This window comes from Vidua chalybeata, chromosome 28 (genome assembly GCF_026979565.1).
Source record: "Vidua chalybeata isolate OUT-0048 chromosome 28, bVidCha1 merged haplotype, whole genome shotgun sequence".
In the NCBI taxonomy this organism is placed as follows: Eukaryota; Metazoa; Chordata; class Aves; order Passeriformes; family Viduidae; genus Vidua; species Vidua chalybeata.
In genome coordinates, this window is record NC_071557.1 from 5,068,504 (window position 1) to 5,089,623 (window position 21,120).

The 21,120-nt window shown below is 50.2% G+C and overlaps 1 protein-coding gene across 4 annotated transcripts in view; it reads right to left on the reverse strand.

Annotated features, from left to right (window-relative positions):
* LRRTM4 (leucine rich repeat transmembrane neuronal 4) overlaps positions 1–20,170 on the reverse strand; it is a 226,024-nt gene extending 205,854 nt beyond the window's left edge. For 2 of the 4 annotated variants that reach the window (XM_053966596.1, XM_053966595.1), the window contains exons 1-2: positions 19,403–20,170; positions 15,876–17,422 (exon numbers count right to left, since the gene is read on the reverse strand). In XM_053966596.1, the coding sequence (XP_053822571.1) occupies positions 15,876–17,422; positions 19,403–19,406 (1,551 nt within the window). In that variant the 5' untranslated portion in view covers positions 19,407–20,170. Of the gene's footprint in view, positions 1–15,826; positions 17,423–19,402 lie in introns of all 4 variants that reach the window. The other 2 variants (XM_053966594.1, XM_053966597.1) reach the window with 2 other exon arrangements.
* Positions 20,171–21,120: the final 950 nt, after the last annotated feature.

Sequence of the window (21,120 nt, forward strand, 5' to 3'; positions counted from 1 at the left end):
TCCCCTTGCATGAAATGCACCTCATTCCAGCTCAACCCTCTGCCAACGGACCCAGCCAGAGGAGAAGTATGTTTATTTATGTGTTCAGAGTGAAATAAGCCCCACAGGGAACCCGGAGTCCAAGTGGCCCCCTGGGCTTTTGCTGGTTTTCTTCATGCAGCACATCCAGGAGGGGGGAATGGGATGATCCTTACAGCCCTTCCAAGCCAAATCACTCCATGATTCCATAATCCAGCCCTACCAAAACCCCAACCCTTATCCCAAGCCCTGGAAGTTCCCGGTTTTCAAGCAAATCTCAAAGCATTCTAAAAACCAAATTCAACTTCCTAAAATACTCACGGGAACGTTCATGTCAATTTTTAAAAAAATAATCCATATAAACACTGGGTTTATCTTGAGATTGTCTGGAAATCTTTTCATGAAGCACTAAGGAAAATGAGATTGGGTCCATTAAAATAGGGAAGGGAAGGGAAGGGAAGGGAAGGGAAGGGAAGGGAAGGGAAGGGAAGGGAAGGGAAGGGAAGGGAAGGGAAGGGAAGGGAAGGGAAGGGAAGGGAAGGGAAGGGAAGGGAAGGGAAGGGAAGGGAAGGGAAGGAAGGGAAGGGAAGGGAAGGGAAGGGAAGGGAAGGGAAGGGAAGGAAGGGAAGGGAAGGGAAGGGAAGGGAAGGGAAGGGGGAAGGGAAGGGAAGGGAAGGGAAGGGAAGGGAAGGGAAGGGAAGGGAAGGGAAGGGAAGGGAAGGGAAGGGAAGGGAAGGGAAGGGAAGGGAAGGGAAGGGAAGGGAAGGGAAGGGAAGGGAAGGGAAGGGAAGGGAAGGGAAGGGAAGGGAAGCAGAGCCTCTGTGCACCCCCTCCAGTAAATACAAACGATTGGTGCGGAAAGCAAAAACAGGAAGGAAACGATGATCAGACCTTTTAGGAATAAAGTGATTTTCTGCTCAAAAATTTCAAATTGCCTTGTAAAACACAAGGAGGGAAATATCAATCCAAAGTGCCTTTGGGAAAGATAAAAATGGACAGCACCAGAGCAGCAGCCTTTGTAAGGATCCTTCCTGCAGAGAAACCTGGCAAGTTCAAGGACCTTCCCTGAAGAAATCAGCTGAGGCTCAGAGGTGGGGGAAAAACACCTGCCAATGAAACGGGGGGAGAGAGGACAGAAAAGCTTCAGATAAAGCATCAAATGGATGAAGGGATGGAAATACATTAAATAAAAAGATGAGAATTGCCTGTTGGCAGGGAGACCGGTGGCACGGGGAGCTCTGATTGATGTTCCTGCCGCTGTCTGCTTCCAAGCTGAGGATGAAATGGTCCCAAGCAAAGGCTTTCCAATGGAAACAAAGCCATCCTTACAGCCACAAAATCCGCAGTCAGCACAAGGAGAGGGGACAGAAAACACCCCCCCTGAAAGAAGGGAAATATTGCAGAGCTCTGAAACAAAGGCAGAGCTGATGCCCAGGGACACCTCACTATGAGCAGGGCTCCCAGTGGGATCCCAGTGCATCAACAGGAAAACAGACAGAAAAAAGGAAAATTTTTTTTGCTATTTTCTGTTTTTGGAAGGTTTGTAAAGACTCTGGAATCCACAGGACAAGTGGTGCATTTTATCTGGGAGCAGCACATCCTTCCTGGCACAGCCCCAGAGGACTCAGCCGCTCACAGCTGGGCATTTTGGGACAACTCCTTCACACGCATCGTTTCTGCTGCTGAAGGAAACACCCAGAGGGTTTGTTCCACCTGGGCTTGCAGTGGCTCCGGGTTCTCCCAGTCCCAGTTCTTCCCCCAGAGGGTTTGTTCCACCTGGGACAGGACTGGTGGGCTTGCAGTGGCTCCGGGTTCTCCCAGTTCTTCCCCCAGAGGGTTTGTTCCACCTGGCACAGGAATGGTGGGCTTGCAGTGGCTCCAGGTTCTCCCAGTCCCAGTTCTTCCCCCATGGAAATCCAGGCTCCTACACTTGCCTCCCCCACGGAGGTATAAGAACTCTGCCATGGTTTTGTGTGAAGGACAATAAGATATCCAGGGATTTCTGTGTGGTTTGCACCATCATGAGGCTCTGACAGCCCAAGCTGCCATCTCCAGGATCACCTCTCGTCTCCAGGATCAAGGAAATCTCCTTGGTCTGAAGGTGCTCCAAAGAGTAACTTTACAACTGCTAGTAAGGCAAGTCCGTGTTCGTGTACAGGGATCCCCTCATGACCGCTCTGACCTCAAGGTAACTCAACCCACACCACTCCTGTGTTTGAAAAGGCTGGACTAACACAAAACATCCCAAAGGAGACCTTTTGGACCACCAGCCTCCAGGCTGGGACTGGCCCAGAGGTCCCACAGTCCCACTTTCAACCTCGGCATCCACTGGGAGCAGCTCCACCCCGTGCTTTGGTCGCTCAGTGGCTCGTCCCTGGAGGAGGGAAGTGTTTCTCTCGAGGTCTCCCTCCTTTTCCGAGGGCTTTATTTGCTTTCTGACTGCAGCTGGTGCCAGGCAGTTTGTAAACAGCTCTCCAGAATTAATAAAGAATTAATACACGCTGTAAGAAATCATCAGAAATCACATGTGGCCTCTTATTTATGCGCTTATCCTGCTTTAAAATTCATCAATGTTTAACCAGTACTTCTTAAGCCACTTACAGAATGTACACACAGCCATCAATTAATCGCTGCTCTACGTTTGAATTGAGGCCAGCCCCTACCTTGTCTTACCTGGCCATCAGGTCAGGATGAAAAATGCCAGCCAGAGGTGGACTGTAAAAACTACAAAATTACAAAAAAGGAGTAAGAGGAAAGTTATGGGGGTTTGTATGGGTTTTGTTTATCATTGATTTTATTTCCTTTGACCTGAATTCAGCTGTACGCTGCTAATTTAGGTTAACACTGATAATTCCTTAAAACAGTGAACATGGAATATTAAATCACTCAAAGGCTTTTCCTTTTTTTTGAATAGTAAAGATTGAACCTGTCCTGCCACTCCCCACCCCCCTGTGAAGGAAGGATTTAACACTTGCTGGGAATGAAGAGAAATCAGTTCCATTTTTTTTTTTACCTGACACATTTTCAAAGGGAATAATATTTTTTTCCCCTATTGGATCTTGGTTTTTCTCCTTAGTGGTGATTTAACCTGCTGTTCTAGCTCAAATGAAAAGGTAGATTTATTTTACAGAAATGTTCTGTCTCTGAAGGATCCATCCCCAGGGGGAAGGAATTTTATCCACTGCTGGGAGGAAGGAGCAGCGAGAACTCAGCATATCCAGCTCCCTCTTTAGCAGCCCCAGCTAAAACTGTTATGGATTTATTTAAAGTGAAATTTCCTAGTCAGAAATCATCCACAGGAAACATCCAGCCACGGGAACACTCCAGGGGTGTGGCTGGTCGGGTTTTCCTGGGAACAGCCACCTTCCAGGGTGCAGGTTTGCGTTTTAATGGGGGTGTCAAAATCCTGGGGTATTTCTGGGAAAACAGATGTTCTAAAAACAAGATGTTCACAAAACCTGTCTGGTTTTGGCCCACAGAGACAATAAATCTCCTCAGTCTTCTGACATCAACTTTACCTTCGGCAGTTTCTCATCCCAGATTAAAGGGGGAAATAAAACTGGATCAATTGCTGGACTCCTCAAGGATTTTTAATGAACTCCCCACAAGCAGGAATTTTTTAATTCTGCAGGACAGGACAGGCTTGGGGTCTTTGACAAACACCTTCATTTTTCCCTCACCCAACTGCCAAAATCCTGAATTTACAGAAGCTTTTGAATTTACTTATTCCAGAATAAACCTGATCCTTCCAGAGCCTGTTTTTTATGGATATGGAGTTAAATAATCATCAGTACATCCCCACTGGAACAGGAAAAGCAAGACTACAGAATTCCGTGTGGGTGACGCCAAAACCTCCCCACATTTGGGGCCTGGGTGGTGAAAAAGTCTTTTCTTCAGGCTGTTTTTGGACAGCTGATATTTGATAATTTGTTAAATTGCTCTGAATGGGAAAGGAAAGAGCTTCCAGAATTCCCACCAATCTGAGAATGTAATAACTGGTTACTGAGCTTGGTTTACAGCGATTTTTGCATGCATGAGACTTCCACCTTCATGGGAATGTAGATTGCAGCACTTTAAATGGTATTTAAATGGTATTTGACCTTAAATGGCATTTCCTAGCAGGGAAAAACACCCATACTGCAATCCCCTCAAGATGAGGGTCAGTGTTCCATGGAGAGAAGTGTGGAGATGTCATGGGCTCGCAAAGGGCTCTGGCTTTTGGTGTAAGAGAGCTGAAGAGCAAGTCCATGAAGGGAAAACCTGGGAACAAGGCAGGACCGAGGCACGGACTGGACTGGACTCAAAGCTGGATGAAAGGAGCGGGAGAAGTAGAGCCGAACTGGGAATTTCTTACAGCAGCAGGGATAAATGCCGATTTTCCTGGAATGATTCCATTAAAATGGGATTTCGCTGAGGGGCAGGAAGGGGCTGTTTCCATGTGCAAATCTCCACATGGGTTTGTGGCCGCGGGGCTGGGGAACACACACAGCTCTCCTGAGCCACGGATTAAACCCCAGATTCATCCTCCTCCCACGTGAGCTTAATGCCACGCTGGAGAAAGGAATGATTTTAGCAGCTGGACAAGTTATTTCGTGCTGTGGGGGTTATTAACCTTTGGAACAAATTATCAGGGAAGGAAGAGGAGTTTTCTCTGTGAGTCCTCAAGTGGCTCTCTGGAGGCACCTTCTAGTGCAGAGAAATACTGGTGGCGCAAACAGCGAAATTTCTCAAGGTGGGTGGATGGACAAGGTGGCAAAGCAGGTGGGGAAGTGCCTCTGCCCCACTTCCATTTTTGATGTAGACTCAGGAAATCCTGGAATGGTTTGGGTTGGGAAGGACTTTAAAACCCACCCAGTGCCATTGCCCTGGCACGGGCAGGGACAAGTTCACCACACCAATACATTTATGAGACTCATGGCAAAATACCGAGGAAATATGAAATTTTTCCCTACTTTTCTTTATCACCTCCATGGAAAACTCATTGTGACAACATTAATTCCAGTTCCTCACCTTTTACAACAAAACAACAGTGTCCAGACCTCACTCTTGAAAATTAATAGAATAAATTTGGAAGCTAATCATAAATAGAGAGAGGTTAATGAATTCCTCAGATTGCTGAGGAATTTATGCACGCTGGGACCCTTAATGTATTCAACAAAGCAATGGCACCAAAGGAAATGCCCATAGATTTTGTTTTCAAATAAAAATCTCTCATAATTCGAAATCGCCAGTGGGCTCCTTCCTTTCCTGATTTGTACAATTTGTGTTCCCACTGCAGAGAAGCCACGCTCTGCCTTCATTTGCCTTCACAAGTGACATTGATGTGGCTTTTAAAGCCAGCAGCCTAACGTGTGATTTAGAGGCTCCGAGAAAGAAAATTATAACTCTGGGGGAAGAAATGGCTGCGGAATTTCCATTGAAATAATTCGATTTCACTCCGGGGATGAGGCAGCACCTGAGTGGCTGTAAGTCAGTCTCTGTTGCATCTGAATATAGGATAGGGTTTAAAAGCACTAAACAGCCTTGTGCTAATGCCTCCCCAAGACAAAGCAGAGCTCTTCAGACTGGCTTTTATGGCAGGAACAAAACAGGCGCAGTTGGAGGCCCTGGGGGCTCCAGACAATGCTTTTCCCTTTCATGCTGCAGCAGCAGCCAAACCCCAACCCTGTTCCAGAGCCCCCACAGAGGCAGCAGCAAAAGGCAGGGCACCCCAGAAAGCGGAGGGGAGGGCAGGAACAGAGAGGCAGGAGGGATTTTCAAAGGTTCAAGGACCGGTTTCAGTGCTCAGGTTCTAATGAAAGTCAACACGGCCTTGCTTTGCTGTCTCCTTTTGAAGCACAACAGTTTGTGATGAAGAGATCTTTGCCTGCTCACAACACCTTACAGAAGAGTTTGCAACAGCTCCCAAGCCCTGCAGCCTCATCCTGGATCCTCCTGCCTGCCAAACTCACAGCAAGGAGGGACATGCTCCAGTCTTGGAAAGAAGGGTTGAGTTTCCCATGGAGAAACTTTCTCCAACATGAGGAAACGGCCTCAGGTTGCACCAAGGGAGGGTCAGGTTGGACATCGAGGGAAATCTCTTCCCCAGAAGGGTTTTCAGGCATTGAACAAGGGCGGTGGTGGAGTCTGCATCCCCAGTGGGATTTAAAATCCATGTGGATGTGGCACTTGAGGACGTGATCAGTGGTGGCCTTGGCAGCGGACTCGATGATTTCAGAGAGTTTTTCCAACCTAAGCAATTCCATTTCAATTTCCAATATTTTTGATTCCACTGTTGAGTAGATCCTTGAATTTTGCAGAGCCCTGGACCGTGCCAATCAGCAGGACACGTCCCAGCACTCCGGAGCTCAAGGAACTGGTGTGGTTTCCTTGGATAATTGGAAGAGGAAGGAGGATCCAGAGCAGCAGGCCAAGCTCTAGCCTGAGGTTCTTCTGCAAATTAGAGCTGCAAACAGCTGCAGACCCACATTAAAGGGGAGCAGAGCCTAATTGCCCAGTGGGATCGTGCATAATGCCAGCCAGAGGGTGTTCCCATTCCCATCCTTCCTGCCTCATTCCCACACACTCCAGACAGAGCTGCTCTGAAGCTGGGGAAGATCGGGAGGGGAGCAGAGAGAAGGGTACAAAGTCTTGACCAGTGTTCGCAGCATTTTCTTTTCCACCCTCTGAACTGTGAATGGAATTTGTTTCCAGAGCAGGTGTGATCCCACCAGGTTGTTCTGCCTTCTTCCAGTGACTGCACAGCAAAGCTGGACCTGGTGATTTAAACTGCCTTTAATGGCTTTGAGCTGGAGGGTTCATGGATGGGATATCAGAAAGGAATTCCTCCCTGGGAGGCTGGGGAGGGGCTGGGGTGGAATTCCCAGAGCAGCTGTGGCTGCCCCTGGATCCCTGGCAGTGCCCAAGGCCAGGCTGGACGGGGCTTGGAGCAGCCTGGGACAGCGGGGAGGTGTCCCTGCCATGGCAGGGGTGGCCCTGGATGGGATTTAAGGTCCCTCTGACCCAAACCATTCCATGGCAGCAACAGAGGAAAACGATGTTCAGAACACCAAGGCTTCTATTTCCACAAAATCTTGGATGCAACAGGATAGATGGAGGCAGAATGATGACTAAAATATGTCAGTGTTTATTCAGAGCGCCCTGTCACGAGTGTGTACACGAACCTCCTCCTCCTCCCTGACCTCTGGAGCTCCTGACCTCCCTCCCATCCTTAAATTAAAGGGATAATGATGAAAAGCACTTCTCTCCTTGTCCTGTGATGTGAGAAGTGCCTGGCAATTAAGCAGCCTTTGAGGATGACACTGCTGATTATTTCAGGACAATCAAGTCCCAGCAGAGAAATGGGGTTGGAATGGGAAGAGCAGTGTCAGAGGCACAGTTAAACAATGGCTGGTTTGCCTGTCATTCCCAACAATTATTGCAGGAGGGGGAGAAGGAAAACTATTTATAACCTGTCAATCTCCAGAAACCACAATTATGATGATTTAATTAACACATGGAGAGGCTTTAGGCAATCACATCCTTCTAAATTTAAGAAGCAGCACATTTCAGGCCCAAGACGATTTAGAACATTAACGAATGCTGGTTGAACCAGGGCAGGAATTTGATGGCCTTGTTGGCTCCTTTCAAAGCATCCATCACGGCCCAGAGATAATCCAGATGGCTGTGGCAGTGAAGGATGGGAGCAGTGAGGCATCAGCAGGGCTTTCAGAGGCCACCCCGCGGAGGGAGAGGCCGGTTTTTAATGGGGACTGGCTGAAAACGAGCAAAGCCAGCACAACTCAAGTCTTTTCATCAAAGGCACCCTCAGTGCGTTGGAAAAACCCGGGAAAATGGGGTTTGGGTGGATGAGAGTGCAAGACGTGGGGAGTGGGCCTGACTTTTCCATGGACACCTCGCACTCGGTGCCAAACAGGTCCTTCCTTGGCCCGGTGCCCTGGAGGCCTAACCTTGGCCTAACCTTGGGCTGAGCTGTTCCACCCCTGGGCTGGAGCACCCAAAACCAGGGTATTGCCAAAGGATTCCCAAATCCCGGGCTGCCCCACTCCCCGGCCAACTCCTCCAAGGAAAATCACACTTCAGGTCTCATTTCCTCTTTCTGGCTCAGATTATTTGCTGTGTCCTGTTCTCCCAAGCAAAACAAAACAAAAAAAAATTACTCCTTTGGTGTTTCCATGCAGTGATTAAACCTGGAAGTTGTCAGCTGCTGCCCAAACACACATTTTTCTTGCCTTCTTTCACCATCTATTGTTTTTTAAATGGATTAACACCCAAGTAACATAAAGGAAAATCCCACTTCTTCCATATTTCACCATCAATTGCCTCTTGATTGCATCAACAGCCAAGTAACATAAAGGAAAATCACACTTCTTTCATACGATAAGAAAAATCTTAACCACAGTTTACATGGGGGAAAATAAAAATTACAAAAAAACCTCCTGCTCCATAAGCGATTCTTTCATTCACTGCCTACCAAATGTGGGAGACGGGGATTGCCTTTCCCACCCCGTGTATTTATTCCAGGAGCAGGTGGAAACACTGGCCCCAAAGCTTTGTACCCCACTGTAATTCCTGAGCTCTGCCTGCTGCCACGAAGGATGTGCCACGTCCCTTCCCACTTCACAGCCAGCTCGTTTCCCTTCTGGCGCAACCCTTCTGCAGCTGAAACGTTCAGGCAGGAAAGATTCAGTGTTTTATTTGACTAGAGGACTCGCAAATCTCGGGTTAAAATCAAGAATAAAATCAGTTTTCTCCGTGAACAAAATACACGCCTGTACAAGGACACAACATCAAAGGCCTCCCTAGATCATGGTCAAATTGATCATGTTGGTTTTCCCCACAGCCTAAACGCACAAATATTATTTTTCTTGTTGTTATTGTTTATTTCAGAGGAAATGGAATAAAATCGTGTTGGTGAAAGAACAGGGAAAAAAAGGAACCTTCAAAGCAAAGAGATTTTGATATGATGTAGGCACTAAAAGTCAGGAGAACGTTCCTTATCTCATGAGATTTGAGAGCTTAAAATATGAATGGAAAGGAAGTCCCACAAAGGATAGAAAACAAAGCAGAGAAGCTCCAGCATCCTCACAAAGCCTTTTTGTAGGAATTTGCCCATGGATGGAGACACATCCCTGGACCGCAGAGCTTTGAGGAGACTCTGCCTTGCCAGCACCCGAGAACTGCTCCTGCTCCAGCCAATTTCATTCAAATGTATCTAAAGAACCCCAAAATAAATCTATCTTTGAGCTAAGGAACAAAGGGGGGGTTTTACTGCAGCTCGATATGCACAGAAGGTGAGAAATCTGAGATAATCAGCATTTTCTGGCCTTCCCTTCCTTCTTCTTGGAATTCCCAATCCATTGCCCATGACAACACCACGACCGATCGATCTGCCAGGAAGAGATTCCTATTTCCTTGTAAATTAAAAAGGCAAAGGCAAAACAAATCCTGCAGGCCAAGAAGCCAGCGTTGCCAACAGCCTCTGATGTCGTCCTTCCCCTGTGTGCTACAGCGTCAACAAAGAAATTCTGCACTGGGGCCAGAGCTGACGACTCCCTGGAAACCCCTCAGGGTCGAGCCCCTCGTCGTTTTGCGGAGGTGGGAAGATCCAGGGGTGATCTGAGCCCACGTGGCCGCACAAGGGGCAGAGGTGAGAAAAGCTGAGCCGCGTCAGAGGCGTCTCTGGCCGCAGCCCGTCCGTGGTCGGGGCTGGAACAGCTGCCTGGGAACCACAGCCCGGGCTGCTGGCAGTGCCGTGGGCACGGATCACGTGGAGCTCTCCCGTCACAGCTTCACACATCCCTGGGTTGCACCCAGGAGCGAGGGACGCACACTTCCGAGCGCTGGCAGCTCCCACCAGGACAGGCTGACAATTCCAGTGGTACCACGAGCACCTCCAGGGAAAGCTGGGGTCCGGACCACAATCCCAAGGGATTTGAAGCCTGTGGATGTCTTCTGCTAGGGGCAGATGGTCCAAAGGAATGTCCAGGAGCAGAGCAAACCATGAACACAGCCCTGGTTATTCCTTTTTATTCCCGGCCTGCTCCGTGCCACTGCAGCCACTGGATTTTGGGGAAGATTCCCAACATCCAGGCTCAGGTCAGCTCTGTTATCTAGGAGGAGAGTCTCAGGAACATTTCCAGCAGCAGGACATTTCCTAATAAAATTGTTTGCCCCCCATCCCCAGAGTGTGTCGTGTATTTTGTGTGTGTTCAAAATTAAACCCCGCAATTGAACAGATTCTTTCCCTCCTTCCATGAGTGTTGTCGCTGCTGGCATAAGCTCCACTAAAATCTATTCCTTTCTCCTCCTTAGAACACTGGCGGCTCATCAGAGTGCAAGCAAAGGCAGGGGGAGCGGGGAGAGCAAGGAAAAGGGAGATGGAGAGGGAAGAGGGCACCTGTCACAATTCCAGGAGTGTAGGAATCCCTCCCAAGGAACATAACGGGAATAACAAGTGTCCTCCTCCCTTGTACAAAGCTCTTCAGTGCAGCAGCCTCTCCACTGGAGCACCCTCACGGGGCATAACTTAAACCACCAGGGCTCTGGAAAGCGGCAGCATTTGGGGAAGTAGGAAAAAAGGTGAAGAGGAAGCAGAGGGAGGATGATCCCAGCTGGACATTGTGCCTGAGGCTGGGACTCCACAGTGCAATTACAGAGCGCTGTTAATGAGCTGTCAGCCTCAGGGCAAGACCTAATGGAGCAAATGCAGTGCCTGGACTCTGCTCAGGGAAGTTCCCAAGCTCAGGAGAATTTGGGAGAGGTGGATTCAGCTCCTTCCTTTGCCTCTGAGCTCTGCATTATCCCAGAGCAATCCACTTCCAAGGTCTGAACAGCACCTGTACCCCAAGCCCAAATTCCTGATGAGCTCCTCTCTCAGCCAGGCACCAGAGGAAGCACCGAGTAAGAGTTTCAGAAGTGTTCCACATCCTCCTGCATTTCCTTTCCAAATCTGCAGCCCTCAATTGCTGCAGGAGGCACAGCTGGCTCAGCTCCGCCGGAAACACGGCCAGTCAATTTTGGGAACATCTTTGGGAACTCTCACACTTTACAAGTGCTGAGCCCAGGGAAATTTTGCCCCTGTGCATTTCTTGCTACATCACTGGTGCCTCTCCAGCACACCTCCCCTTAGACTGGGGTTATATTTGCAATGCCAAGGGCAAATAAAGGCTCGGAGTGATAAGAACTGCCCCATCTCTGGAATGTCCAAGGCCAGGCTGGACAGGGCTTGGAGCAACTGTGGAAGGTGTCCCTGCCCGTGGCAGGGGGTGGCACTGGGTGACCTTAAAGGCTCCTTCCATCCAAAACCCTTTTATGATTCTATGATTTCTAAAATGTGTCTTCTCTGAGCCCCTTCTGAGCCGTTCCTCCATGGGCAGAGCCCTGAGGAGCAGCACTGTCACCTTCCCCTCTCCTGGCTCTGCCCACACAAACCCAGGGCTCCGGACACTTCCCTTGGGCTGCTTCACCCTCTGTTCACAGCCCAACACAAATCCAGGTTCCAGAGTCACAGAGGGCTGGGAGAAGAGAGGGGAGAAGGAGGCACAGCACAGAAGGGAGCCGAACAGTTCGGCTAACAGTGCTCGTCCTCCTGTGTCCCACAGGAGTCACGGGAAAGAACCCTGCTGCTTTGGCCCTGCAGTGAGCACAGAGGGTCAATGAGAAGTTCCTGCTCTCATTCTCCTCACTCCTCACCTCCCGGGGGACCTCTTTGCAAAGTCCCACCTGTGGGATCACTCCCTTTCCATTCCCCCGAGCTCTGGTGAACTCACACCTCAGCCATGGGGTCCTTGCTCAACATTCCTCTCAAACCCCTCTGGCTGAGGATCAAAGGGAATGCAACCACTGCTCTTAAAAAAAAAAAAAAAAAAAAATTAAAAATGTAAAATTCAGGCAGTCCTTGAGTGATTTCTCCCATGTGGTCCCAAAACCCCCTGAGCTCAGGCTGAACCCCCAGGGCACCCCTTTTAATGCTGAGTTAAAGAACTGGAACCTCACCCTAAACCCTCTCTGGAGATGGAAATTATTCTGGCTTATCCTCTTGTTCCAAGCAGCCCCATGATGTTTAATAAATAAATAATAAAACCAGCATGCCAACATTTCCTTTAAATTAGGCTCAGAAGAAGGTCTGCAGCAGCCCAGCAAGCCTGCATACGTTTAATTCCTTTATCAATGCACTTCTTCCCAGTGGAGAGAGGGGAAGGAGCAGAATTCCAGCTGAAGGTGATTCGGTGTGTCTGGTTTAAAACGTGTGAACACGAGTGACACCCAGCCCTGTCCTCACTCCTGTGGAAAACACAGCAGAGCTGTCCCTGTGTGTGAGCAGGCGGCTGTTTATCCACGGGATGTGGCCAGACACGGAGAAGGAGAGGTGCAAAAAGCGACCTCAGAGCGCTCAGTTCACACAAAAAAAACTGTTCACCTGTCTGCCTGTTGCTTGTCTTGTCCCTGCCAGCCGGGGAAAGGGGACAGCAATGACCTTCCAGGAGACAGAAACATTTTCCTTCTCCCCACAGCACCTTCCAGTGAGCCATTCTCAGATCTTCTGTGAGTGTGATATGCATGAAATACAGAATACCATAGCTGGCTTTATGAAATCCCTTTTTACAGCTTCCAGATCTCCAGCAAATGTACAAATAAACGGGAAAGTGAGAGGGAGGGAGACGCACAAAGCAAATCCCAGGCTGAGGGAGCAGCACTCTGCTAACTGGATGGCCAGAGCCAAAATCAGGAGCATCCAGTTATTTCAGCGAGCCCTGCCAAGAGACTAAACAGAGGAGCACAGGCCAGGTGTCAGTGATTATAATCCCAGTGCTGCCAAAGTCACTCCTGTCTGCAGCCAGCCTGCCTTTGGCTCCCTCCCCCAGCACAAAGAGTCATTCCTGAAGCAGGGACTGGGAAAAGCAGCCCCACAAAGCACAGCTGCACCTGCCCTGCTCCAGGGCAGCTCGCACCTGCGGGCCTCTGCTGAATGCTCAAAACCTCATAGAATTTTAAACCAGCTCCATCCCTGGAGCTGCTGCGGAGAAAAGAACCTGTGGAAATACCTCAGCACATTATTCCCAGGCCAGTTCTGCCATGGAAAATGAGTGGTTTATGGATGAGATGAGCTGGATGCTTCCACACCCAAGATGATCCCTGTGAAGGTACCAGCTCTGCTCGCCCAACCTCAGACCCCACCCCAGCACCCACAGCAGAGTCTGATCGGGCACCTCGTTCCTTTCCCAGTTCAAATGGAACGGATCCATCACCCTTTCCCAAAATCACACCATTTCTGGACCCTCAGCTGCCCCCAGGCATGGTGGGAGAACACATGAAAGCAGACAATGCTTTGGAAAATAATGCTAAAAGAGGTAAAATCAATCAACTGCTAAAAGAAGTAAAATCAATCAATGAGTCCTGGAGCCTGCCTGCCCTCACACAGGTATCCAGGCACTCCTCTCCCCTCTGAGGCCTTCTATTTTTGGGAGAAACCTAAGGCTGAGCCCAGGGAATGAGCCAGGCAGCCCCAGGAGAGGATGCGCCTGAGCTGCATCACACCTGCACAAAATAATAGTTTTCCACAAGTATGGGTAAATTAGGAAATAAAGAGAGGTTCCATTTCCTATTTTTTTTCACCAAACACAAACCCTTTCCACCGTTGAAGACTCTACAAGGGATTTTTTTACCATTTTTAAGTGCTGTACAATGAATATCTCTCCTTTTACAAGTGGAACCTTGTAGCTATGGAGACGCAGAATGTCAAATCCAAGCTGAAGACAGGATTTCAGTGGGGGCTTTGGGTTGCTACATGTGCCTCCAACGATCTGCTTTCCAGCTCCTGAAGTCTTTATCATTCTCTATATTTTATTAGTCTCTAACAGTGTGCAAAGACCCACTGGATGTTCAGTAAGGACACAAACACAGAGTGACCTGTCAGACGTGGCTCTGGGGCGTCCTGCACGGTCTGATTTACACCCAGGGCACCACAACCCCCCCCACCCCAGTCCTGAAGAGTTGTCATCGGTTTCATTTAATCCAAATTACACCGTCCTGGTGCTGCCACAGCACCTGGAAGCCAGGTGAGCTGGGGTCCCCTGGTGTTTAATGCTGTGTGCAACAACCGCGGCCACCTGGGGGAATTGCACCACACTGACCCCACGCTGCTGCACCTGGGAGGACTCTTGAACCTCGGAATTGCCCGCTGTCATCTGAATTATCCAAATCCCAGCCTCCCAAACATCACGCCTGTCTTCTGAGATCCCAAATGCATTAGGGGTGGTGGTGCCATCACCTGGATCCTCAGTTATCACGTGCGCATTCATCTGTCTGTTTCCCACCACGCAGTAAATGAAACAACATTTCAGTCAAGCTAGTGAAACTTCAGTGGTGTTAGGGGACAGAGCCTTCCAGGCCAGATTAATGCTCTCTGTGACAGCCAGGGGAAATTCAAAATAACTTGAACATCACTCATGCTCCACTTGTGCTGGTAACAGAGAACAAACCAAACCGCGCACCTTCATTCTACGTTTTCCCGGAGCAATGACAGGGACGTGGCAAGTGGTTCTCTGTTGTGAAGACAGCACTGCTCCAGAGAAAGCGACCCCAAACCAGGCATTTTTCTTCCTTCCCCTTAAACTCCACAGTTCAAAACCACCTGAGGACTTCAGGTGCCAAATATGAAACCTCTCAGAGGCGCCCCACTGTCAGAGAATGAAAACACTGTGTTTTGAGCAATCCAGATCCCAGAACTGCAGATCCCCCTCTGCTCATCTTCACCACACCTCCCACAGCACCTGGGTGCCAAAGCCAGGGCTCACAATTCCCACAGCCAATCCCAGCCTGCACAAAGGGGTGGGAATAAACTCCAACAGGCACATGGAACACTCTCAGGTAGAACATCCACGACCAAGGAAGGAAAGTCCACCTGGTGCCACATCACAAGCAGCATTAAATGATCAGGACTGCAATGGAATTGTGCAAATCCTCCTCTGCCAGCTCTAAATAAGCAGCAGCATTCCAAGCAAACCCATTCCTGCATCCACAGCAGTGGAGTCATTGCCAGGAGAGCAACAAAGCCATTTGGAATTTCTTTGCAAAGCTGGACAACAGAAGAGAAGTGCTGAGAGCTTTTCCTGATTGTGTTTCCCGTGTTGCTGAGTCAAATCCTGAAGATTGTGGAAATCAACTCCAGCAGGGCTGTCTAAGCCTCTACTGATCACTGAAATGAAATTAAACCCTCCTGGAATCCCCTTCTCCCAACCCAGATACTTGCAAATGTGCTGTTTGACAGAGGCTCACATCCAGAGGAGCCCCTGTGTTCCTTCTGCTCCAGGAAAACAACTCCAAGATCCTGCTGCAGTCCTGTTGTCCTCCCCTGGTTTGCTCCTGAACCAGATCAAAAATGCAGGAAATCTCTGGCATCATCATTAAATAGGCCACAAACCCCTCAAGATTTGATGTGGGGTCTGGAGAAAGGAGGTTTTCATATTTAGTTTTAAACCAGAAAAGGTTCATAGGCTCCTCTGTATCTACCAATCCATTAAAAATAGGATTCGGTTGTAGCCACAGCTCATCAAATGGGTGCAAACAGGAGGAGAACAACACTCCAGATGCCTTTATCACAGTTGTTGACTCCAACTTAATCGCTTTTTTAATAAGTCTTAATTATTCAAAATAATCACCATCCCTTCCCTGCCTGTTGTCATTTAACATGAGAGAACCCTCTACAGAGCAAACCCCAACGCAGGAAAAAAAAAAAACCAAAAGCAAAATCTCATTAATCTTTCTAATAATATAGAGAGATACCTCAAGAGCTTCGAACATTTACCTCTCCTTCCCAGCAGCTGAAATGGTTTTAGGAGGATCATGGTTCATACCTCGCATTCCCTGGAGCCAGAGATGGTGTAGGTGCAGGGCCCAGATCCATTAACGGATACATCCATGGTCTCAGAGTTTGTTGGCTTGTAGTCCACGTAATATTCCTGCAAAGGGGAGTTCATTTGCCTCTCTGACTCCCGGGCCTTTTTCCTGCGCCTCTTCATGAGCGTGTGCTGCTGGAGCTGCTTCATGCTGGCGGGATAACGCTTCCAGGACACGTAGATGACCAGCAGGATCATGGCCACGGAGAGAAAGAGGGCCACGCTCCCCGCGATGATCTTGTGGAAGGACACGTGCTCGTATTCCGGCTCCACCGCGGGCGTGGGGACGTCTGCGGAAGGGCTTGGCATTGCAGATGTCGGCTGGTGGCTTTCCAGTTTGGAGACGGTGGGCCTGGGGATGAACACGGGTCTCTGGGGGGTTTTGGGGGCCTGGTAGGACCTTTCAGTGGCCACCACCTGGATTTCAGCACAGATATTATAGGTTTCCACGGCGTCGCTCACCTTCTCGCCCTGGATGTGTTTGGGGCCCGCACAGATCATGGTGCTCTCCTTATTTCCCTTGAAATTCTTAAGCCAATTAAACAGGGGGCAGATGCTTCGAGTACATTCCCACATATTCCCGGACAGAGTGATGGAGATGAGCGAGATCCACGTGTTGATGGTCTCCTGAGAGATGTTGGTGAGTTTGTTGGAATCCAGGTTCAGCTTTTGCAGATTGGGCAGGCACTGGAAGGTGCCGGGCTCTACCCCTGCGATGTCATTGCCTGATAAATCCAAGTTGTGCAAGGAACTCCAGGTCCACGTCAATCCCTGGCTGATGGAGCGGATCCTATTCCACTGCAAGTAAATGGAGCGGAGGTTGAAGAGCCGCGGGAAGTGGGCAAAATTGATCTTAGAAAACTGGTTGTGCTCCAAGTGGAGCTCCGTCAGCTTCAAGAGGCCGGCGAACGCGTTGCGGGACAAGCTCCGCAGGCGGTTGTAGCCCAAATCCAGGAAGTCGAGGTTGCGGCAGTCCTGGAAAACGCGGATGGGCACCGTTTTCAGCGAGTTGGACCTCAGGTGCAGGATCAGGAGCTTGCGGAGGCCCTTGAACTGCTCCGCCTGCAGCACTTGCAGCTTGTTGTAGGACAGGTCCAGGTTGCGGAGGTTGGGCACGGGGTGGAAGGTCTTGTTGTGCAGGTGGGTGATTTTGTTGGAGCTCAGGATCAGCTCCTTCAGCCGGCGGATCCCCTGGAAGGCATCCTCATCCACAGAGCTGATGTAGTTGTGGTCAAGGTAAAGCCATATGAGCTGATTGAGGCCCGCGAACTGGTGGGATTTCAGCTTCTGGATGCTGTTGTAGCGCAGGGACAAGCCCTGGGAGCCGCCGGAGATGTTGTGCGGGATGTCCCGGAAGGCGTGCGACTCGCAGTACACGATCTTGCCATCGCAGCGGCAGTTCTTGGGGCAGGCTCGCTGAGCGCCCGCCAGCCCCGCCAGCAGCGCCAGGGGAAGCAGCCCCAGCAGCACCCAGGAGCCTCCCCGCTGCTTGATTACATGGAGACCTGCAAGATCCGAAAGGAAAAAGGGCCGTTGGAAAGCCTGGCAGGTAAATTACCAGATTACCACGTCACCGGGGGCTCGGGGACAGCCTGAGCCGAGCCCGGAGGGGGATTTGGGAGACAACCTGTTTGCCTCCTGCCTCGGCTCTTTGTGGTGCAAATCGCCGTCCTTGGAGTGCCTGCCTGGCCGTCTCTCCTGCCCCCGCCACCACCAGGCTCCCTTGGTGGGGCTCAGGGTCCCCCAGGAGCAGCAGGAGCCTGTTCCCTCCCGGCTGCGCTCCTGTCCCCCGGCTCTCCGAGGAGCTGGGGTGTCCTTAGCGCTCCATGCTGAGGTTTGAACAATAAACATATTTGTCAAGTCACTGTGCTGGATGCTCCATAGTGCTGGAGAGGAAATGAGCCAGAGCTTCTGCTCCTACGTGCTGCTCAACGTGCTCCTCAAGGAAAAGCAACTGCAAGTCTAATCCCCCCAAAATTACCCCAGAAAGAGTGAAATCTGCTCCTCCTGAAGTTTGATCCATCTTTATAACCTGTATTTATTGTAAAATGAGGCACTAAGTAAAGGTCTTACTTTTTGCGCTGAATGATTCAGGTTTAAGAGTAGGTTTAAGTAAAACTCGTGAGTTTTATGTACCTAAAATACAAGAACAGATGCAGAGAAACGAAGTTCATCCATACAGAGACGTGTACCAGGAATGCTGGCACGGGACCCCAGTGCCAGGTAAAGGTAGAAGATGTATTCCTTTCAAATGAACCACTGCCTTAACCCATGTTCATTTAGCTCACCCACATATGGCTGTGAATACCTAAACAGTTATTAATTTGAATTAATCCAGCAGATGATGAAAATACCCACCCCAACCCTTCCAGATAGCAGCAAACCCAGAAAGTTTAAAGGGGGATATTTCTATTTCTATTTCAATTCCCCTCTCCTGATTCATTTTAAGGGTTTGCCTTTAAGATGTCCTGTTTGTCACACAGCAGCAGTGCTGGATGTGAGGACGTATGTAATAATTGAATATACAGAATCCTGAATAATTATGAGAGGGCGTGGAGGGGGTGTCAGAACCCCCAACACCCATCTGCACGCCTGGAATAATTTTAGGGCTGCTGCCTCCAGAGTTGCAGTCTTGCTGAGAATGAAAATGCATTCTTCCAACAGGAAATATTTCAAGGGCTCATATCTCCTTGATAAATAATCACTTTATTATTTGTCACACACATAAAAAAAAACCAACCCAGTGCTGCAGGTCTTTAATCCAATTTTAAACCAAGAGGCAATCTGCAAAAATAATTCCTGATCTGGAATGCCCCTGCCTTCCACTTTAATGGGTAGATTTGTAATTTAAATCCTCATTTTTTTGCTCCGTTCTCTTTGCCAGCAGCAGCCAGCTAGAAATATGTTCTCGCTGTTAGAGACTCGGGGGCTGGGGAGGGGGGAAGGAAGGAGGGGAATAAACCTGTCACACTCCGAAAAAACCCCGACTGGCAAATGACTGCTGGAAATGTAGCAGAGGTACCGGGGGCATCTTTTCAGCCTCTTCAAAACCACCTATGCAAGAAACAACTCCCCCCTCCCTCCCCTTTGCTTCCCACATCCTGCCAAGTGTTAACGGCAGCCCGAACGGCGCCGGGGGGATCGGGAGGCGAAGCCGGCAGGAATTTTGGGGTGTCGGGCACAGCAGCAGCTCCGGGTGCCCGTGCGGGGGCGGGCGGCACAGGGGCTTTGCTCCGGCCAGCCCCTCACTCGGGGCAGGAACCCACCCGTGGGCTCCACTGCGGGAGGAAAGGTGCGTGCGTGCCTGGAGCGGGGGACAAGGGCTAAAAATGCAATGGCAAGTGCCGTGAGTCACCTGGCAGCGGAATGCGCCGCTGGCTGCTGCTCCCGGTGCCCCCCCCGCCGCCACCGGCGAATAATCCAGCTGCAAAATCCACCCCGCAGCTGCAGCTGTGCCAGCAAACAAACCACAAAAGTTCACTCACCCATCCTTTTGTCATCAATAACGTCCTCCTTCGCCTTCCTCCAGCTGTTTTCTCCTCTCTCTTCCCTTTTTTTTTTTTTTTTTTTTTTTTTTTTCGCTTTCCCCTCGCCTCTCTCTCTCTTTTCCAAAACCGGCTCCTTCGCTCTAAACCATCAGCATCTTCATGTCACAGCGCGGCTGCCGCTCGCCCCGCCGCCATCCAGCGTGCCTGCCAGGAACCCCACAAAGTTCCCCGGAGAGGACCAGCGAGAATTTTGGGGATGAGGAAGGGAAAGGATAAGGGAAGGGGTTGGGGGTGGGGAAGACAGGACGAAGGATGGGGGGAGTGTGGGGGGGTAGGGAGGGACTCTAAGCTCTGAGAGCCATTGTGGAAGTCATCAGAGAACCGGCGGCGTTAAGTGGCAATCGGCGAGAAAAGCCGGAGCGGGCGATGGAGACGAACCAACTTCTCTGGGAGGAAGGACCGAAGCTCTGCCGGCGCCTCGCATCCCTCATTCTGCCGCCTCTTGCCATTGCCGGGCACGGCGATCCATCCTCGTCCTGCTCCCGGAGCAGACAGGGCCTCCCGTGCTATGCCAGAGCCCGGTTCAGCAGCCCCGCAGGCTCGGTTTATCCATTTAACCGGTCGGGTTTAAAGTGTTTTGTAGCTGTGCTGAGAGGCAGCTCTGGTCTAATTCCGAGGCTTTCCAGAGAGCGGTGATGCTCCGGAGCTGGTTGGTGCCGAGGCTGGAGTTTGTGGAGCACCGAGTGCCCTCCACTGGAGAAAACCCAACGCGCATTAAGGGCTGAACAAGCGAGGCTGTCATGGCTCTGCAGACTTTGCTTCCCTCGGAAAAGAAAATTAAAGACGCAGCATTGCCTTGCCCACCACCCTCCCCTGCCAGAGCCCTCCGTCTCCCCTGGATTATGGAACGTTTATGGTGTGGGATTTTCAGGCAGAGACGCCAAACAAAACATCTGCTCCCCTTGGGATTTGCCAACCTGAGCTTGCTCTAATCCACCTGACCTGTGTATTCGGCTTGGGCAAATTCTAAACTGTTCTTCTTTTTTTTTTCCTGTATTCCCGGGGGAGGGGAGGCAGGAAAAGGACGGTTTGCAGGTTAAAAGTGACAGTCCTGGTATAGGGTCGAGGGCAGAGGCCGCGAGCACACCGATCATCCCCACAGAAGGCATTTGATTTGACTGCAGGCAGCAACTCCAAATGTAAACACTCCGTGTCCTGCTGTGGCTGGGACAGGGTTAATTCCCTGCCTCGTAGCCTGTAATTTTCTTCTTTTTAAATCTAAGTGCCTTTTAGTCAGAAAAACACTGACTTTGATAAACAAGGCAGAACTGAAGATGCAGAATCAGTGACACCTTTTTTCCTCCTGAGCTCCTCTCCCGTGGCTCTCGCAGCAGGAGCCGGGATCCTGCAGGGTCCAGGGTGGGACCCGGGCTGTGACACCTCCGCAGGTGTCAGCTCTGGCTGGGGCTGGCCAGGGCCCCAGGGCTGGCTCAATTCCCATTTCACCAGGGCTGGGACAATTCCCATTTCTCCAGGGCTGGCTCAATTCCCAGTTCACCAGGGCTGGGTCAATTCTGATTTCACCAGGGCTGGGTCAATTCCCATTTCACCAGGGCTGGGACAATTCCCATTTCACCAGGGCTGGCTCAATTCCCATTTCACCAGGGCTGGGCCAATTTCCATTTCACCAGGGCTGGGTCAATTCCCATTTCACC